The 17,714-nt window shown below is 45.5% G+C and overlaps 1 protein-coding gene across 5 annotated transcripts in view; it reads right to left on the reverse strand.

The window, feature by feature from the left end:
- ryr3 (ryanodine receptor 3) overlaps positions 1–17,714 on the reverse strand; it is a 322,306-nt gene that overhangs the window by 14,104 nt on the left and 290,488 nt on the right. For all 5 annotated transcript variants that reach the window (XM_080203146.1, XM_080203145.1, XM_080203144.1 and 2 more), the window contains 7 exons: positions 13,172–13,348; positions 11,068–11,198; positions 7,918–7,960; positions 5,534–5,661; positions 4,031–4,091; positions 2,437–2,583; positions 267–401 (listed from right to left, as the gene is read on the reverse strand). In XM_080203146.1, the coding sequence (XP_080059272.1) occupies positions 267–401; positions 2,437–2,583; positions 4,031–4,091; positions 5,534–5,661; positions 7,918–7,960; positions 11,068–11,198; positions 13,172–13,348 (822 nt within the window). The remainder of the gene's footprint in view (positions 1–266; positions 402–2,436; positions 2,584–4,030; positions 4,092–5,533; positions 5,662–7,917; positions 7,961–11,067; positions 11,199–13,171; positions 13,349–17,714) is intronic.

A 17,714-nucleotide genomic window follows, 5' to 3' on the forward strand; every position in this document is an offset into this window, starting at 1 on the left:
GTACTCCATAATACAGAGCACGCAGTTACATGAAATAAATAAAAATATTCTTTGCAATTGAATTAGGCTTCAGTAGCTATGCGAGGGAGATTTTTATGCAGTAAACTCCATTATATAATACAAAGAGCAAGGTGCCAATCTGAGTGGATGAATGCCCGTGGCTTTGTTCCTATTACATGGGTTTAACATTCCTGGAATTGATTTTGTGGGATTTTCACCATGTCCATGGAATGACTGTCCATTCCACAGCCACACCAGATAAATACCGTCATCATGTCATCGCATTTCATGTCGGGTTCATCTTCGTCTTCACTCTTGTTGTAGAATTTGCGGAAGAAATTGAAAGCAACCACAGTGTAGAGGTAGACAACGACAGCCAGGAGGCCAACTGTCAGAACAAGCTACAGAGAGAGAGAAGAGGCAGATTTCTCATGTCACTCAATGCCAATTAAAGGACGTTATCATAGAATCCCTACAGTGCAGAAGGAAGCCAATTGGCCCATTGTGTCTGTACCAACCACAATCTCAACCAGGCCCTATTCTGTAACCTCCACATATTTACCCTGTTAATCCCCCTGATACTAGGGTCAATTTAGCATGGCCAATCTACCTAACCTGCACATCTCTGGACTGTGGAAGGAAACCCATGGGGACATGGGGAGAATGTGCAAACTCCACACAGACAGTGACCGGAATTGAACCCAGGTCCCTGGCACCGTGAGGCAGCAGTGCTAACCACTGTGCCGCGCTCACCTATTCACTCAGTTAATTCTCTCAGGGTACTTAATCACAAGGAAAGACAAAACTTGACAAGACTGAATTTAAATGTGGAAAATGTGGGTGGCAGAGTGGTTAGCATTCTTGCCTCACAGCGCCAGGGACCTGGATTCAATTCCTGGTTTAGGTTATTGTCTGTGTAGAGTTTGCATGTTGTCTTGTGTGGGTTTTAAGTTTATTTATTGGTCACAGACAGGTTTCTATTCACACTGCAATGAAGTTACTGTGAAAATCCCCTAGTCACCACACTCCGGTGCCTGTGCGGGTACACTGAGGAAGGATTTAACATGACCAATGTACCTAATGTTTCTTCCGGGTGCTCTGGTTTCCTCCCACACTCCAAAGACACGCGGGTAGGTGGATTGGCCATGCTAAATTGCCCCTTAGTGTCAGGGGGATTAGTGGGTAAAATACTTGGGGTTGTGGGGATAGAGCCTGGGTGGGATTGTTGTCGATGAAAGTTTGATGGGCCAAACAGCCTCCTCCTGCAATTGTAGTAATTCTATCCTATGAAATCACAAAGGACAGTTTAAATTCTAGTTCACATCTTAATTCCTTTCCCAGACAAGTAATCATACCTTTTTAGTGGCATCCTCAGTGTTCTGTTTAGTGAATGCTGGTTAGGCTGGATGTAATCGTCCCCCACCCGCCCCAATCACTTCTGCAAAATGGCAGTGGAAATGGGCATTAAACCGCTTAATTGTAAATGTAAAAAACCTTGAACTTGTTTCAGGCGAGGTGGAGAGGTAACATTAATTAAATGGTACAATTATAAAGGGAATGAAGTGAGAGCTAAAGGTTTAATCAGCATATTTGTCCTTGCCTTCTTAAAATGAACATAAGAATACAAAAAGCAAAGGAGTTACGCTAAACTTTTGTAATCACTGGTTTGGAGCCAATTGCAGGATAGTGTTCAATTCTGGGGGTCATATTTTTGGGAAAATTTCAAGGCCTTGGAGAGAATACAAAGGTGAGTTAGCAAAGGTACCAAGGATAATTAACTTCAGTTATGTGTGGAGAAGCTGGGACTGTTATCATGAGAGTAGATAAGGTTAAGGGAAGATGTAATGGAAGGATTCAAAATCATTAAAGGCTTTGAACAGAAAAATAAGGAAAAACTGTTTCCATGACCGAAAGTTTGGCAGTTATATTGACCCCGAGCCAGCGGGAGTATGAAAGTGAATACTAATATTTAATTGATATTGGCTTTATTCACAGAATGCAGCATTATATATATCTGCTTCCCACATCCAAACCTAGTGTCACAGCAGTCTCTCTTTGTAAGTGCTCTAAACATTTAATTAAACAATGCCCTTCTGTGTACCTTAACACCACAATTAACATTGGCAACTGGTACAATGGGCCGAATGGCCTTCTTTTCTGCTGGTAGCTTCTAAAGTAAACAGCTTCAAACTGTGGTGGATTTAAGCTTTATATCTTCATGCAACAGATATAGAATCATGGAGTTGTAGGACCCGATTGTACCATCGCGTTGCGCCTCAGGGCGTGAGGTGAGTAGCGTGATCCGCTCCCACCCGGTGCAATAGCCATTTGAGTGCATTTAAATTGACTTAGTGGGCTGCATGCCTAACTTTACCGGCACTTCCCCCTTTACCACAGCGTATGCCCATCCAGAATTGTACACTTTGCCATTCTCACCTGCTTTCCATTGTGAGTTACAGACGACAATATCGTACGCAGTGTCTTGAAACCCATAGCGATGTCCAACAAGTGGGCAGCAAAGAAAAAGTTATTGTAGTGACCCAGGACGGACATGCTCATGTACCAAGCCAGATACAAGAATGACTGCAGGTAGAAATGGAGAAACCAAAGGTTAGCTGTCTGAGAAACATTTACATTTTATTAGCATTGAAATATTGCCAAGGTATTCCTGCCATTACAATCTGTGCTGGCTGGTTTGTAAAAACAACATTGACCGTCACAGAGACAGTGGCAGAACTCCCACCCTTGATAACACAAAGCTTTGACCAGTGGAGAGTCTTTTCCTGATTCAAACTAACTCCAGTTTTTTTTAAGACTCCTCGCTGGCACATGCAATCACATGCTGTCTCGACGTTAAGGTTTAAAGTTTATTTATTAGTGTCACAAGTAGGCTTACATTAACAGTCAATGAAGTTAGTGTGAAAATCCCCTAGTCGTCTCACTCCAGCACCTGTTCGGGTACACTGAGGGAGAAATTAGCATGGCCAATCCCTCCACTTAACAGGTACGTCTTTCGGACTGTGGGAGGAAACCGGAGCACCCAGAGGAAACCCACACAGACACGGGGAGAACGTGCAGACTCCGCAGACAATGACCCAAGCCAGGAATTGAACCTAGGCCCCTGGCGCTGTGAGGCAACAGTGCTAACCACTGTGCCACCCCACTCCCATCTCAGTTTTTGAGTTCTGCTCTTCTGTCTATGTTTGAATCAAGGCTGTGATGTGATTGGGGGTTGAATGTGCCCTGGCCAAACCCAAACCGAGTATTTACAAAGAACAAAGAAAGTTACAGCACAGGAACAGGCTCTTCAGTTCTCCAAGCCTGCACTGACTAAGCGTGAAATTATGAGCAGATTATGGGTGAGTGTGTGCCATTTTACTAATGAATGAGAATAGACAGACCAATTGGCCAGATTGGATTTGTCCTGCTTTTGGTAGACAGGATGTTTCCTCAGGGCCATTTGCACATTGCTACGTGGATGTCGATATTATAGCTATACTGGGACACTTGATGTGGAGATGCCGGTGTTGGACTGGGGTAAGCACAGTAAGAAATCTCACAACACCAGGTTAAAGTCCAACAGGTTTATTTGGTATCATGAGCTTTCGGAGCGCTGCCCCTTCATCAGGTGAGTAGGAGTTACAGGGCATATAAAGATACAAACTCAATTTACAAAATAATGGTTGGAATGCCAGACTTTACAGGTAATCAAGCCTTAAAGGTTACAGACAACGTGAGCGGAGAGAGGGTTAAGCACAGGTTAAAGAGATGTGTATTGTCTCCTGGGACAGTTAGTGAGACGGGCTTGCAAAACCTCAGTAATTGTCTTGGCTGGACAAATTATACAAGTATTATAGCCAAGAGGTTGTCAAGGCCCATTGACTTCACTGTATCCAGGGTTAGAAAGGGAAATCAGACAGATCATTATAATCAGGATTGCACACAACAGGCTGGGAGTGGAAAATGTGGGCACAAATAGAGAGGAGCGAACACTTCGGCCAAATGAGTCAGAGTGTTGAATTGGACTTACATTGTCCGTGAACACAACCCCCAGCTTCCAGATATGGTATTTTAAATCGATGGAACTCAACCTAAAAAGAAAGCAAACATTGTTTTAAGGTCCACATTATTTTTTTACTTTGATTTTCTTTGTAAGTTTTCTTTCAGCAGGAGAATTTTCTCTCCTCAGACCCAAGCGTACTGACTCCTCACACACTCCTGATCGTTAATCTATAATGTAGATTGTTCGGAATGTTTTTTGGGGGGGGGGGGTGGGGGGGGGGGGGGTGGTGCGGAGGGAATTCTCCGGCTTCCTCGCAGCATGAGGCGGTGTGTTTGCTGGCGGAAGAATCTTCTGGTCCCGCTGCCATCGACGGGATTTCTCACTGACTGCCCACCACGCCATTGGGAAGCTCGCGGTGTAGGGCGGGCCGGGTTGAGGGCGGGTGTTGGGGGGGCACCGTCGGCACGACCGGATCATCATGTTGGCAATGAACAGCCGGAGAATTCCAGCCGTTAGCTACACTGCTACTGAGGGAAATGTTCGATTTAAGATACCTGCTCCAAGTTTCACACCATCAGCTCGTCAGGAAGTTGGCCCCGGCAGACAGAACAGTCAGTTTCCCCTCTGCTGAAACTATTGCCGACTGTTTATTCAGTCAAACTGCTGACTGAAGCCTGCCCAACATCAAAATGGATGTATTGGCCTTCCCGGGCGTACAAAGCAGCTGTGATCTGGTGAACACATCTGTGGACAGAGGCCTGGGATATTCCCACGATCGCCACTGGGTGCCTGAAATGAGTGGGTGGCTGCCCCTCCCCTCAGGTGCCAGGAAACCTCACACTGGGGGCGGACTGTGTCCTTGGATAGGTGGAACCAGCGATGGCACATCACCTCCGACACCCCCTCGAATGAACGCCTGGTCTGGTACAGCCCCCGACTCCGCATTCTCCTTCTCCTGGCCACCCTTTCGGGAGACTGTTCTCCCGCCCCCCCCCCCCCCCCCCCCCACCCCCCCTCCTTCCTGAGGGCCTACCATTGGCTGCTCCTGCGGTGGCGAGAAAGATTGAGCTGGATCTTGCTGTGAAACTAACCACGAGGCTAACGGTGTTTATCGCTAGTTATTCGCAAATCAGTCAGGGACTTCAGGCGAGGTGTGCATGTGTAAAACTCTGGACACTGCTCCTCAAAATGTAATGTTTCTCTCCCAGTGGACTGATGGTGACTATTCCCCACTGAAATAAACTCTGTGAAATTCCTGAACTTACTCATCCAAGCCACCCCAGGAAGTTCAGACTATTCAGTCTAAGTGTCCCTTTTAACAGTATGGCCATTCTTAATTACCACCAAATGACAACTTCTTTATTCTTTGGTGGGACAGGGCATCTGTCGATGGCACTGCACTTATCCCATTGGTATAAGTTTTGCAAGTTATTTGAAAAATATGTGGCATATTTATTCCATATGTAATAAGCCACTTTTCGGATTCCCTCCCTGTGAGCAACAGCTAATAAGCGGAAGGGTATCACGTACCAGGACACCAGCGTTGCTTCTTCCTCTGGGGGCTTTTCAATGGGACTGAAATCCAAAGAGCTCTTGTCCACTCCCAGGAGCTCAGCAATGCGTTCAACTCCGTACAGATCTCCATATTTATTAATAACCTGTTAGAACCAGAAAGGGCCACATTCAAAACAAAGCTCAGGCAATGTTCAAAAGTAAATAAATTATCACAATCAAAATACCCGACTTGTGCTTCACAATGGGGAAGTAGGGATCTGTTGAACACAAAAGGAAAAATTAGGAGAGGGTCAATAATGTCACAGATAAACTGCAAAATAAGAGGGAGCCAAGGATGGAATGGAGGAGATTGAGGTGATCAATCACATCGATAGACACAGAGAGGACCAGGACAGAGATGGTCACACAAAGAATGTTGGACAGAGTGTAGTAGGATAAACCTGGGCCACAGCAGAAGGGGAACGAATGGAAAGGGATAAACAGACAGTACTGTGTTACCCAAAAGAGAAAACGCTGGAAAATCTCAGCGGGTCTGGCAGCATCTGTAAGGAGGGAAAAGAGCTGATGTTTCGAGTCCAGATGACCCTTTGTCAAAGCTGAAAGGCACAGTAAGTGGGAGATATTTATACTGCAGGGTGAGGGAATGAAAGATGTGTCATAGCCACAGAAACCAGGGGAAAAGGCTGCTAATGGCAGCCCATGGAGAGAATAAAAAGTGTGAATGGCCAAACGGCAGAGAAGCTGAAATCAGAGGGTAAACTGTGACAGATGAAGATGTAGGGGGAGGGTGGGGAGAGATAAAATGTAGAAAAAGGGGAAGCGAAGGGGGAGAAAACTGCTGTATCCACTCACTACAGGCAGACAGGACAAAATACAAATAACTACATCTCAGACAGCACTAAAACAGTCACACATCGAGTGGTATCGCTCCAAGGTTTCAACAACCATATGAGAATTGATATCAATTATTAAGGTTCCAAAAGGTCCAGAGGAACCATTGTGCCTCTGAAAACTTAATCAAATATCCAGGAGATGAGATAATGAACACCCCATCGAAATCAGTTTGACAAACACAACACTTTGATATTGTAAACAGCTGGACAGAGGATGCCCACAAACCGATTAAAGCTGAAGCACCCAAGACAATGGAACTGCATAATATAATCAAAAACAGAACTGTAACCAATTCAAAGTAACGATCTGATGATCTAATTGAAATGTAACACTTTGTAATGTAAAGAAAGGGGTGTAAGAATGTGTAAGACCCGATGATTAACACAGTAGCTCAGAAGAAAGCTGTAGTTACAGCCACGAGTTCTGCTCCCCCTCAGACACATTGAAAATAGAGCAGTTTTGTTGAAGTTTTACACGGTCTCGGAAAACTCAGTTCCTTCATTCCCTCCTACCCAGAGCTTACAGTAAAAATAATGGTGAGAGTCAATGATGTGCAGGTTAGGGACCATAGTAAATGGATTACAGGGATAGGGCAGGGTAGAGGGCCTGGATAAAAAATCTGTCAGAGAGTCAGTGCAGACCCCATGGGGTGAATGACCTCCTTCTGTCCTGTAGGGTTTCTATGATTTTCAATGCTCACCAATATTAAAGTGTAAATTGGACAGTTGCTAATAGTAACATATTTAAGTAAAGTGGAAATCAGGAATTTGGAGTTGCCCTGTTTCTCGGTATTTAAATACATCACATAAAGGGACGTTACTGTGTAATTATATGCATTAAACTCATTAGGGTTTGTCCATTCCAATGTAAGAAAATTGTTCATAGAAATATTTGTGATTTTTGTTTGAGCTGGCAGCTGTGCAGTGATTCATAGAATCCCTACAGTGCAGGAAGAGGCCATTCAGCCTATCGAGTCTGCAAACCCACCCAGGCTCTTCCCCCATATCCCTACATATTCACCCACTAATCCCTCTAACCTACACATCACAGGACACTAAGGGGCAATTTTTAACATGGCCAATCAACCTAACTCGCACATCTTTGGACTGTGGGAGGAAACCGGAGCACCCGGAGGAAACCCACGCAGACACAAAGAGAATGTGCAAACTCCTCACAGACAGTGACCCGAGCCAGGAATCGAACCCAGGTCCCTGGAGCTGTGAAGCAGCAGTGCTAACCACTGTGCTACCGTGCCGCCCTTATGGCATTCATGGCATGAGAAACCTTAATTCCTGCTAAACAATAACTTGATACTATTAACTTCTTACAAATTTGGAGAGTCATTCTTACAGAATTTAATTTTTTGTTGTAGATGTGAAAAAATATAAACGTCCAATTTTTTTCCAAAATGTTTATCTCTCATTATTTTGCTTTTGATTTGATCTTGAATCTATTATTCTAACTTTTATACACTGCCTGCTTCCGTTAATACTACAAACACTTACCTTTCTTTTGACAAACTTGTCCCAATAATTGTTAGGAAAGGATCTGGAAAACAGTTGTAGGAAAATTGTTAGTTCAACTGCCGGCTAACACCTTCCACGTTTAAATTTAATAAACATTCTTTATCACCCATTGGGAACAACCTTAGCTTTTGACACTGGTATTAAGCATGCGATATGAGATTGACTTCCTCTGACATGTTTACTGGAGCCTATACAAAGGAGATACAGGTAGGGTATGTAGTCAGTTACCAATCTGATATCACTGAGAATTAAAACTAGCCTCTTCGCCTTGATCATCAGTTACCTACATTTTCCAACTCCACATCTGGATGTCATCAACATCACTGTTGGTAAAGACAACTTCTTCAAATCCACAGGCAGCCTCGTTACATAACATCATTCTCTTAACTTAATTTACCGCTGACCAGAAACTCAACCGGACTCGCCGCATAAACACAGTGGCAACAAGAGCAGGTATAAGGCTAGGAATCCTGCAGCGAGGAACTCACCTCCTGACTCCCCCAAAACCTGTCTATCATCTACAAGGCACAAATTATAAGTGTGATGGAATATCCCCCACTTGCCTGGATGGGTACAGCTCCAACAACATTCAAGGAGCTTGATGCCATCCAGGACAAAGCAGCCCGCATCTACAAACATCCACTCCCTCCACCACTGACGCTCAGTAGCAGCAGTGTGTACTATCTACAACTTGCACTGCAGCAATTCACCAAAGATCCTTAGATAGCACCTTCCAAACCCATGACCATTTCCATCTAGAAGGACAACAGAAACTTGGGGGATTTGGAGTTGCCCTGTTTCTCGGTATTTAAATACATCGTACAAAGGGAAGTTGTGTTACTGTGTAGTTATAAGCACTAAACTCATTAGGGTTTGTTCATTGCAACACAAGAAAATTGTTCACGGCATGAGAAACCTTAATTCCTGCCAAACAATAACTTGACACTGACTATTCACTTTTTACAAATGTGGAGACTCATTCCTACAGAAGTAAATTATTGTTGGAGATGTGAAAAAATATAAACATCTGATTTTTTCCAAAATTTTTATTGCTCATTATTTTGGTTTTGATTTGATCTTGAAACCTGCGGAATACCACCACCTGAAGTTCCCCTCCAAGCCATTCACCATCTTGACTTGGAAATATGTCGCCGTTCCTTTGCAATCGCTGGGTCAAAATCCTGGAATTCCCCCCTAATGACATTGCGGGTCAACCCACAGCACGTGGACTGCAGCGATTCAAAAAGGCAGCTCACCATCACCTTCTCAAGGGCAATTAGGGATGGACAATAAATGCCGGCCAGCCCATGTACCATGAATGAATTAAAAAAGCATATCTCAAGAACTTGTACTCGCTTCGAGGGTATTTCTAGGAACAACCCACACCTCCTACCATTGCAGCATGTACGGCCTCACAAGTGGACAGCTCTGTGTAACGTTCCCAGCTTTGTAACCTCATTTGCTCTCTCTCCAAAGAGGAAAGTGCCACATAACCAGCTTTCAGCTCAGTTTACGGCCTCCGGCTCCTTCCAAAATGGATGGTTATTCAGAGGGAAATCCAAACCTTCCGAGCTTGCATTTGACCCACTTGGCTGACATTTGCCTTCGGGAGTCACACACAAAGAACAACCAGGGGACAAAATCTGGCAGCTGCAGTATTTCAGAAACCATCTCTTAGTGTGCAGACAAATGTCACAAATAAGACTCACATTAGGTGAAACTATCTCCAGATCGAATACCAGGATGAATGTCGCTATTATAAAATAATAATGAAATGGAATTGAATAATCAAAATTGGATATTAATTTTATCAGTTAGTTTTGGGGATCGTTCATAGCTATATTGGTTTATTCTGAGTTTAACTGATGTGGTTGACATTGCAAGGGGAGGGTAGTCTTTCTAATTCATTTGCAGGACATGTGTATCGCTGGCTGGCCAGCATTATTTGCCCATCCCTAGTTGCCCTTGGACGGCAGTTGAGAGTCAACAACATTGCTGTGGCTCTGGAGTCACATGTAGGCCAGACCGGGTAAGCACAGCAGATTTCCTTCCATAAAGGGACATGAGTGAACAAGATGGATTTTTCCATGGTCATCAGTGGATTCTTAATTCCAGATATTCTTTATTGAATTCAAATTCCATCATATGCCGTAGCGGGATTCGAACCGAGTCCCCAGGACATTAGCTGAGTTTCTGGATTAACAGTCTTGCGATAATACACTAGGCCATTGCCTCCACAACTAAGTGTTGTGAAACTGCACTGTGATGAGATGGTTGTTGAACCAGCATCAATGATATCATGGAATCTCACGCTGCTCTGCTCCGTGGGGAGATGACGAGGCGAGAGGGGGAAATAATTCAGGCAGCACGTCATTCTCAAGCTGCTGTGTTATGTCTGTTAAAGGTGGTGCTGGTGGAGGCAAGGTAGAGTCACCCACCCACTCCCCTGAAGTTGCCACGCCATCCAAAACAAAACTAAAAGGAAGTTTCTCTTAAAATAATATTAAGGGCGGGATTTTCCAGCCTCCCTCTGGTGTGTTTTCTGGTGGAGGAGGCACTTGCCATTAACCGTCAGTGGGATTTTCCAGTCCCGCCAATGTCTGGAGACAGTCGTCGGAAGGAGACAAGTTAGAGCGGTCGAGGGGAGGTGGAGAAGTTGAGGTGGCTGATGGCAGTTCTCAGTGAAAATGTCTACGCTGCTTTGTACGGCTCACCATCCTGCCAGTGGGGAACCTGCTGTTGGGGGCTGGGGGGAGGGTGATTGGGGGGTGGGGGGGGAGGGGCATCAGCTTTGACGGGACTGGAAAATCTCACTGGTGGGAAAGGTTAGAAAATCCAAAGACTCTCCATAAGCAGACCCCCTTCTTTGTGTTTCCCACATTAACAACAGTGGCTATATTTCAAAAAGTATTCCGCTGGCTGTAACACTCTTTGACACATCTGCTGGCTGCGAGCAAGAGTTATATAAATACAAATATTTATTTTTAAAGCTACTGATGAATTGGAATGGGCAGCGACACAGCAAAACTAACAGGTTTTAGGGTAAGCCATCCTGAAATCTGTGGATGTCGGTGTTGGGTGTGCAAAGCACAAGTATGTTATTGAAACGGAACACTTGTTTTTACGTACGGTGTATTGATGACAAGACGGTCCCACTGTCCCTTGATGTCATCGTCAGACGGCTGCTCTGTAATGTACAGCCCGTCAAACTCCAGCTTTCTAGCGATCTCCTTTTCACGCTTGAAGACCACGAGAGGCACCTTTGAACGAACGAAAAAAAAAACAATGAACAAAATCAGCTCTGGTATTTCGGAGCGCTTAAGGAAAGTTCCCCGATGTCGGTGCTTTGGTGTAGGTGAGATTTTACAGCCTCCCTCGAGCAAGACCAGAAATTCCCGCCCGAGGGCAACGGGGCTTTCCAACGTCGCCCATTCCCATTCCGTGGCGGGGGAGGTGGTAGAATTCCGGCCTATTTGTTGACCACCTAACTGGCCGTTTCTAACACATGGGTAGCTAAAGATATTCTTCAATTGGAATCGATGGAACCTTCGTGGGGAGAACCACGGAAGCCCAGTTAACCACGCAAGAGTCTGCCAACACGGTGGAAAAGTCTTATCCCCTCCATGTCCCCAAATAACCCCTCCCCCCCACCCACCAACACGTAGCCCCCACACCCCCCAGCAGTTATGTCGGATGCTGGGAGGGGTTGATGTGGGATTCTGGGATACCAATCACAGGATGTCACTCAGGCTAATTAATGAGCTGATTGGCACCCAGTGCCCCTGCAAAACTGTGACAACGCAGGGATTAAATACAACCCTCGTGACTTCTGTCCATCCAGCAACCTTCTGGGATGCCCCGCAATTGGGCACTTGGGTCAGAATTATACCATCCCATCCACCATGGGAATTGGATCAGGTGGGGACAGGACATGGAAAAGTCCATTGGCTACGGGATGAGTGAGGCCGTATAATCCTGCCCTGAGTGTCTGATTAGGAGACCCAGTATTAGGGAGGGAGGAATGGCTGCTGAGACTAACCCTCCCACCTTTACATCTGCTCTGTCCACCTCCATTCCCGACACATGCTCCAGTGACCCTCATCCCATGAGTCACATTGAGGCGACACTTACTCCTGGTCAGTAGGTCAGTTCAGCATCAAACAAAACGTTAAGGTTGCAAGGAATTTGATTGGACCCTGAGACTGTGGCCACACATGGGGGCTGGGATGTTTGGCCAGGAAATGGAACTGGTGACCAGAACCAAAGATAATTCCTGTTGTTTAACTGGAAGAATCTTTGGGCTTATCTGACGCTGGACAATTCCAGCTGATGACAGAAGTGGTAAAGAGGCTGGGAGAGATTGCGGTGAGATAGAACTGGATACTGAACTTTCCGATTACATGACCAATGGGTAGGTGAGAAATGGTAGAGAGGCAAAGATGGCTTCTCAAGATTGACCAATGGGGGATGAGGAGAGATTTCATAAACAATCACAGAATACTACAGTACAGAAGAGGCCCTTCGGCCCATCGAGTCTGCATGAAAGGCCCTGACCTGCCCACCTAATCCCACTTGCCAGCACTTGGCCCATAGCCTTGAATGTTATGGATTGCCAAGTACTCATCCAGGTACTTTTTAAAGGGTGTGAGGCGCATTCCAGACCCTCACCACCCTCTGAGGGAAAAGCTTTTCCTCAAATCCCCCCTAAACCCCCCCACCCCTCATTTTTAACTCGGGTCCGCTCGTAACTGACCCTTCAACTAAGGGGAACAGCTGCCCCCTATCCACCCTGTCCGTGCCCCTCATAATCCTGAACACCTCAATCAGGTCATCCTCAAACCAGCCAAGCATTCAGTGGAATATGGTTGGTGGGCCACCTCATTGAGGGTAAGACAATTCTGAAAGGGGAGATTGAAACATTTTCTGCTGTTGGGGAAATCTACACCAAGGAAACATAAGGGGTGGGATTCTCTGGCCAGGCTCACTCCACAACTGGAGAATCCCACCCAAATCAATGGACTTTTGTATGATCTGCCCTCCCCCTATGACGCCCGCTATACGATGCCCATGATGGGCGGGACAGGAGAACTCCCAAGTTTTCCTGTCCAGTATTGTAAGCGGAATGATTTTACCAATGAAATGGCCGCAGGTTTCCACGGTTTCTTCATTACTTCAGGAACTAATGATGAATGGTACCGTAGGCTTTTGAAAAGTCAGGAAGTTTGCACTGTACCTTCAATATGTAGTACCCTATGATGCAAAGCATTGAGATGATGGTGTGAATAATGGCGAGGAAGGTCAGTGTTGGAGCCATGTATCCTGTCGTCTCCTGTAACACGTAGTAATCAACATTATCATCATTCCAAAAACTGAAATCTCCCTCTTCATCATCAGCTGGAGGCTCAGTCACCTTCAAGGGGAAAGAATCGTAAGAAACTGCTTCAGAAATGACTTCAAATGTGAACTCTGTGGTAAAGTATACATTTAAAAGTATATTTCCAACTACATAAAGTTTGGAAAAAGTACGAACAATTATTGATAAACAAGCTCCGAATACATTTTGAAATGAATAAAATTATAGAACCCTACAGTGCAGAAGGAGGCTATTCAGCCCATCGAGTCTGCACTATCCCCATAACCCCATGTATTTACCCTAGCTAGTCCCCCTGACACTAAGGGGCAATTTAGCATGGCCAATCCACCTAAGCCGCACATAGAACCACAGAAAATTACAGCTCAGAAACAGGCCTTTTGGCCCTTCTTGTCTGTGCCAAACCATTTTTTGCCTCGTCCCACTGACCTGCACTTGGACCATATCCCTCTCATCCATGAGCCCTTCCAAGTTTTTCTTAAATGTTAAAAGTGACCCCGCATCTTTGCGGAAAACCAGAGCCCCCAGAGGAAACCCACGCAGACACGGGGAGAACGTGCAAACTCTGCACAGACAGTGACCCAAGCCGAGAATTGAACTCGGGTCCCTGACGCTGTGAGGCAGCAATGCTAACCACTGTGCTGCCCCCATATCAGCTGAAATGTTTTTCCATCTTAATCCTTTTTGACAATATTAACAGATCCACTGGGCGCGATTTTCTGGCTGCATTTGCCTCCAAAGCGGGAAAATCCTGCCCCAGATCAACCGACTTCTGCATAGTCCAATCCCGCCTACTATGATCCCTGTTTTGGGCGGGACAGGAAGATTCTGCCCGCTGTGTATATCTTTTCTCTTTGAATAACTACGGTAAATGTTTGTTATCCAGCGTGCTCGGGGAAAGGGTGGTATCACTTCACCAAAAATGGCCATCAACGGGGTGTCACGTTACTCTGCACACAAGACACGGGTGTGAACTATTCACGCCCCATTCACACTCAGCCAGGTCTCCGCTCGCTGCAGCAGGACCGGAGAATCCCAGCCGCGGGTGAGATCGGAGAATCCTGGCCCAGGGCGCTGCTCTGTTTCTCGTGGGGTTGGAGGTGAGAGGGGAAATAGCTGGGCAGTAGTCAAAGTTTCCAGCGCAGGACTCCATCACATTAAACACTCCACACAGCTGGAGACCAGGCCAACATCAGAGCTGACAGCAGCATCTTCAGATCAGCTTTTTAACAATGAAGCCAGATGCCAGCTTTGCTGACGGCTCCTCCGAGCGATAAATCTCTGCCCAGGCGTAACAACAAAACTGACCTGAATAATTTAACCATTTCAATGTAAAGCCTAAAAACAAGGTTTACAATCTGTTAGTATTATTCAGTTTTTTTTAAAGAACGCATTATCCCCAACACCAGCTTTTAAAAAAATAATTGAGCTGTCTTCAACTGGGATCTGGGGTTCCTGTCACACTATCTGTAACCCCCATGACTTGCCTGGGCTTGCAATATCTCACTTACTGTTCTGTCTGGAGACAATACACATCTCTTTAACCTGCGCTTAATGCTATCTCCACTCACATTGTCTGCACCTTTTAAGACTTGAATAGCTGTAAAGACTCGCATTCTAATCAGTATTCAGTAAACTGCGTGTGCCTTCATATGCTCTGTTTGTGATCAGAACTCGGACTCACCTGATGAAGGGGCAAACCCCGAAAGCTAGTGCCGTTCACTACCAAATAAACCTGGTGAGACTTCTTATAAAAATTCCAATTACCAGAGAATTCCAGTTGCCAGATAACACAAAGATTTTTTATTTATTTATTAGTGTCACAAGTAGGCTTACATTAACACTGCCATGCTGCTACTATGAAATCCCCCTAGTCACCACACTCCGGCGCCTGTTCGGGTACACTGAGGGAGAATTAAGCATGGCCAATGCACCCTAACCAGCACGTCTTTCAGACTGTGGGAGGAAACTGGAGCACCCGGAGGAAACCCACGCAGACATGGGAAGAACGTGCAGACTTCGCACAGAGTCCTTAGCCAGGAATCAAACCTGTGTCCCTGTTGCTGTGGGGCAGCATTGCTGACCATTGTGTCACCATTTTTAAATTCAATGCTGGCTAGAAACATAGCATCCCTACAGTGCAGAAGGAGGCCATTTGGCCCATTGAGTCTGCACCGACCACAATCCCACCCAGACCCGGTCCCCATAACTCTACTTATTTACCCTGTTAGTCCCCCCGACACTAAAAGGCAATTCACTATGGCCAATCAACCTAACCCGTACATCTTTGGGTACAGGTACAAGCACCCGCAGGAAACCCACACAAACACGGGGTGAACATGCAGGCTTCGTACAGACAGTGACCTGAGCCGAGATGTGAACCCGGGTCCCTGGAGCTGTGGGGCAGCAGTGCTGAGCACTGTGCCACCCTGTCACCCATAGACTGCTCCCTCTTTTGAGGGGGTGAGATCCTCACTAAAAGGATTTAATGTTTCAAAGTGGCACAGCAGGTTAGAGTTTGAACACTGTAAATGGAATCCACGCCAACAATTCCCTTGAACTGACTGGAAGGTTCAGCAATTCGCTAATGCATTTTAATTCACTGGCTTTCCATGTATGTTTTCCAAAGGTTAACTCATCCAACTGGCTTTTCCAAGTTACTGTAAGAACATGAAACCCACTGCGAGAAGAATCTGACCCCATTCATCCAGAGTCGACCGATGATTATTCTGTCAGGAAACCTTCTTTCAACACCATTTGGTGATTCCCCTTCGAGGGGCGGCGCGGTGGCACAGTGGTTAGCATCGCTGCCTCACGGTGTCAGGGACCTGGGCTCGATTCCCGGCTTGGGTCACTGACTGTGCGGAGTTTGCACATTCTCCTCGTGTCTGCGTGGGTTTCCTCCGGGTGCTCCGGTTTCCTCCCCCAGTCCAAATATGCGTGGGTTAGGTTAATAGGCCATGCTAAATTGCCCCTTGGTGTCGGGGGGACTAAGTCAGGTTATGGGGATAGGGCCTGGGTGGGATTGTGGTCGGTGCAGACTCGATGGGCTGAATGGCCTCTTTCCGCACTGTAGGATTTTTAAAAAATCTGGTATGAGAAGAATCTGACCCCATTAATCCAGAGTCGACTGATGACCATTCTGGTGGTTCCCTTTCAAGGAATGCCTATTTTCATTGTTGTTCTGAAAACAAAATCTTGTGGTTTTTCCTATCTGTGTAAAACCCTCAAACAGTTATCAATCATTTAAAAAGTGCCTCCGAGGCTAATCCCATCTTGGATCATTTGTCCACAGTGGAAGGAAACCTTTTTCTCGTTTGTTGAATTCTCCCACTGTTATCAGCCAAGATAAAATAGCTCATTTCCTGCAGTAATATCCCTCATTTTTTAGAGAGCGCTATCGTGTCTCCTCACTCCATGGGTCAGCTGTAGATTAATGGAGAGAGAAGCTTTGCTCCATCAACCGCTAACACTGCATCATCCAGAGCCCATCAAGTTGAAGGTGAACTGGATGAATCTTGATTATGTCAACTAGCAATTCTTTTGTTACGATGGATCAAAGAAGGTGTAATTATTATGTCTCAAATTACGCAGACGCATGCAGAAATTAACTGTTAAATAATGCATGAAAAATTCAAATTGACATTTATTCCTGTGCTCAGGTACTTAATAAGATAGAACTTTCATAAGTTTCATAAAGTGTAATTTGAATCCATCTTATGCAGCTTTTTGAAGTGCTTTCTAATTCTCTGAATTATAACAAACTTCCCTTTAATTTAAAGCATTAATTAAGTCTAATGTTTATTCATTAGTGTCACAAGTAGGCTTACATTAACACTGCAATGAAGTTACTGTGAAAATCCCCTAGTTGCCACACTCCAGTGCCGGTTTGGGTACACAGAGAGAACTAAGCATGGTCAATGCACCCTCACCTGCACATCTTTGGAGTGTGGGAGGGAACTGGAGGAAACGCAGACAGATACAGGGAGAACATGTAACCAGTACACGTGCCATTAACCAATGCAACCATGATCTTGTAAATTGTGTTTGTGTTTATATATGCCCCGTTTGTGAACATGACTCCCACTCACCTGATGAAGGGACAGTGCGCCGAAAGCTCGTGCTACCAAATAAACCTGTTGGACTTTAACCTGGTGTTGTGAGACTTCTTACTGTACCTACCCCAGTCCAATGTCGCCATCTCCACATCATGAAATCTCTTTCCCAGAGAGTAGTGAAGGATGAGTTAGGTAGATTTGTGATCGACTGGGGAGTCGAGGGCTATGGGAAGACAATAAAAGCACAAAATTCTGGAAAATCTCAGCAGCTCTGACAGCACCTGTGGGGAAAGAATGGAGCCAATGTTTCGAGTCTGGATGACCCTTCATCAGAGCTCAAGACTCAA

This window comes from Carcharhinus amblyrhynchos, chromosome 14, assembly GCF_965287045.1.
Source record: "Carcharhinus amblyrhynchos chromosome 14, sCarAmb.v2.hapA, whole genome shotgun sequence".
In the NCBI taxonomy this organism is placed as follows: Eukaryota; Metazoa; Chordata; class Chondrichthyes; order Carcharhiniformes; family Carcharhinidae; genus Carcharhinus; species Carcharhinus amblyrhynchos.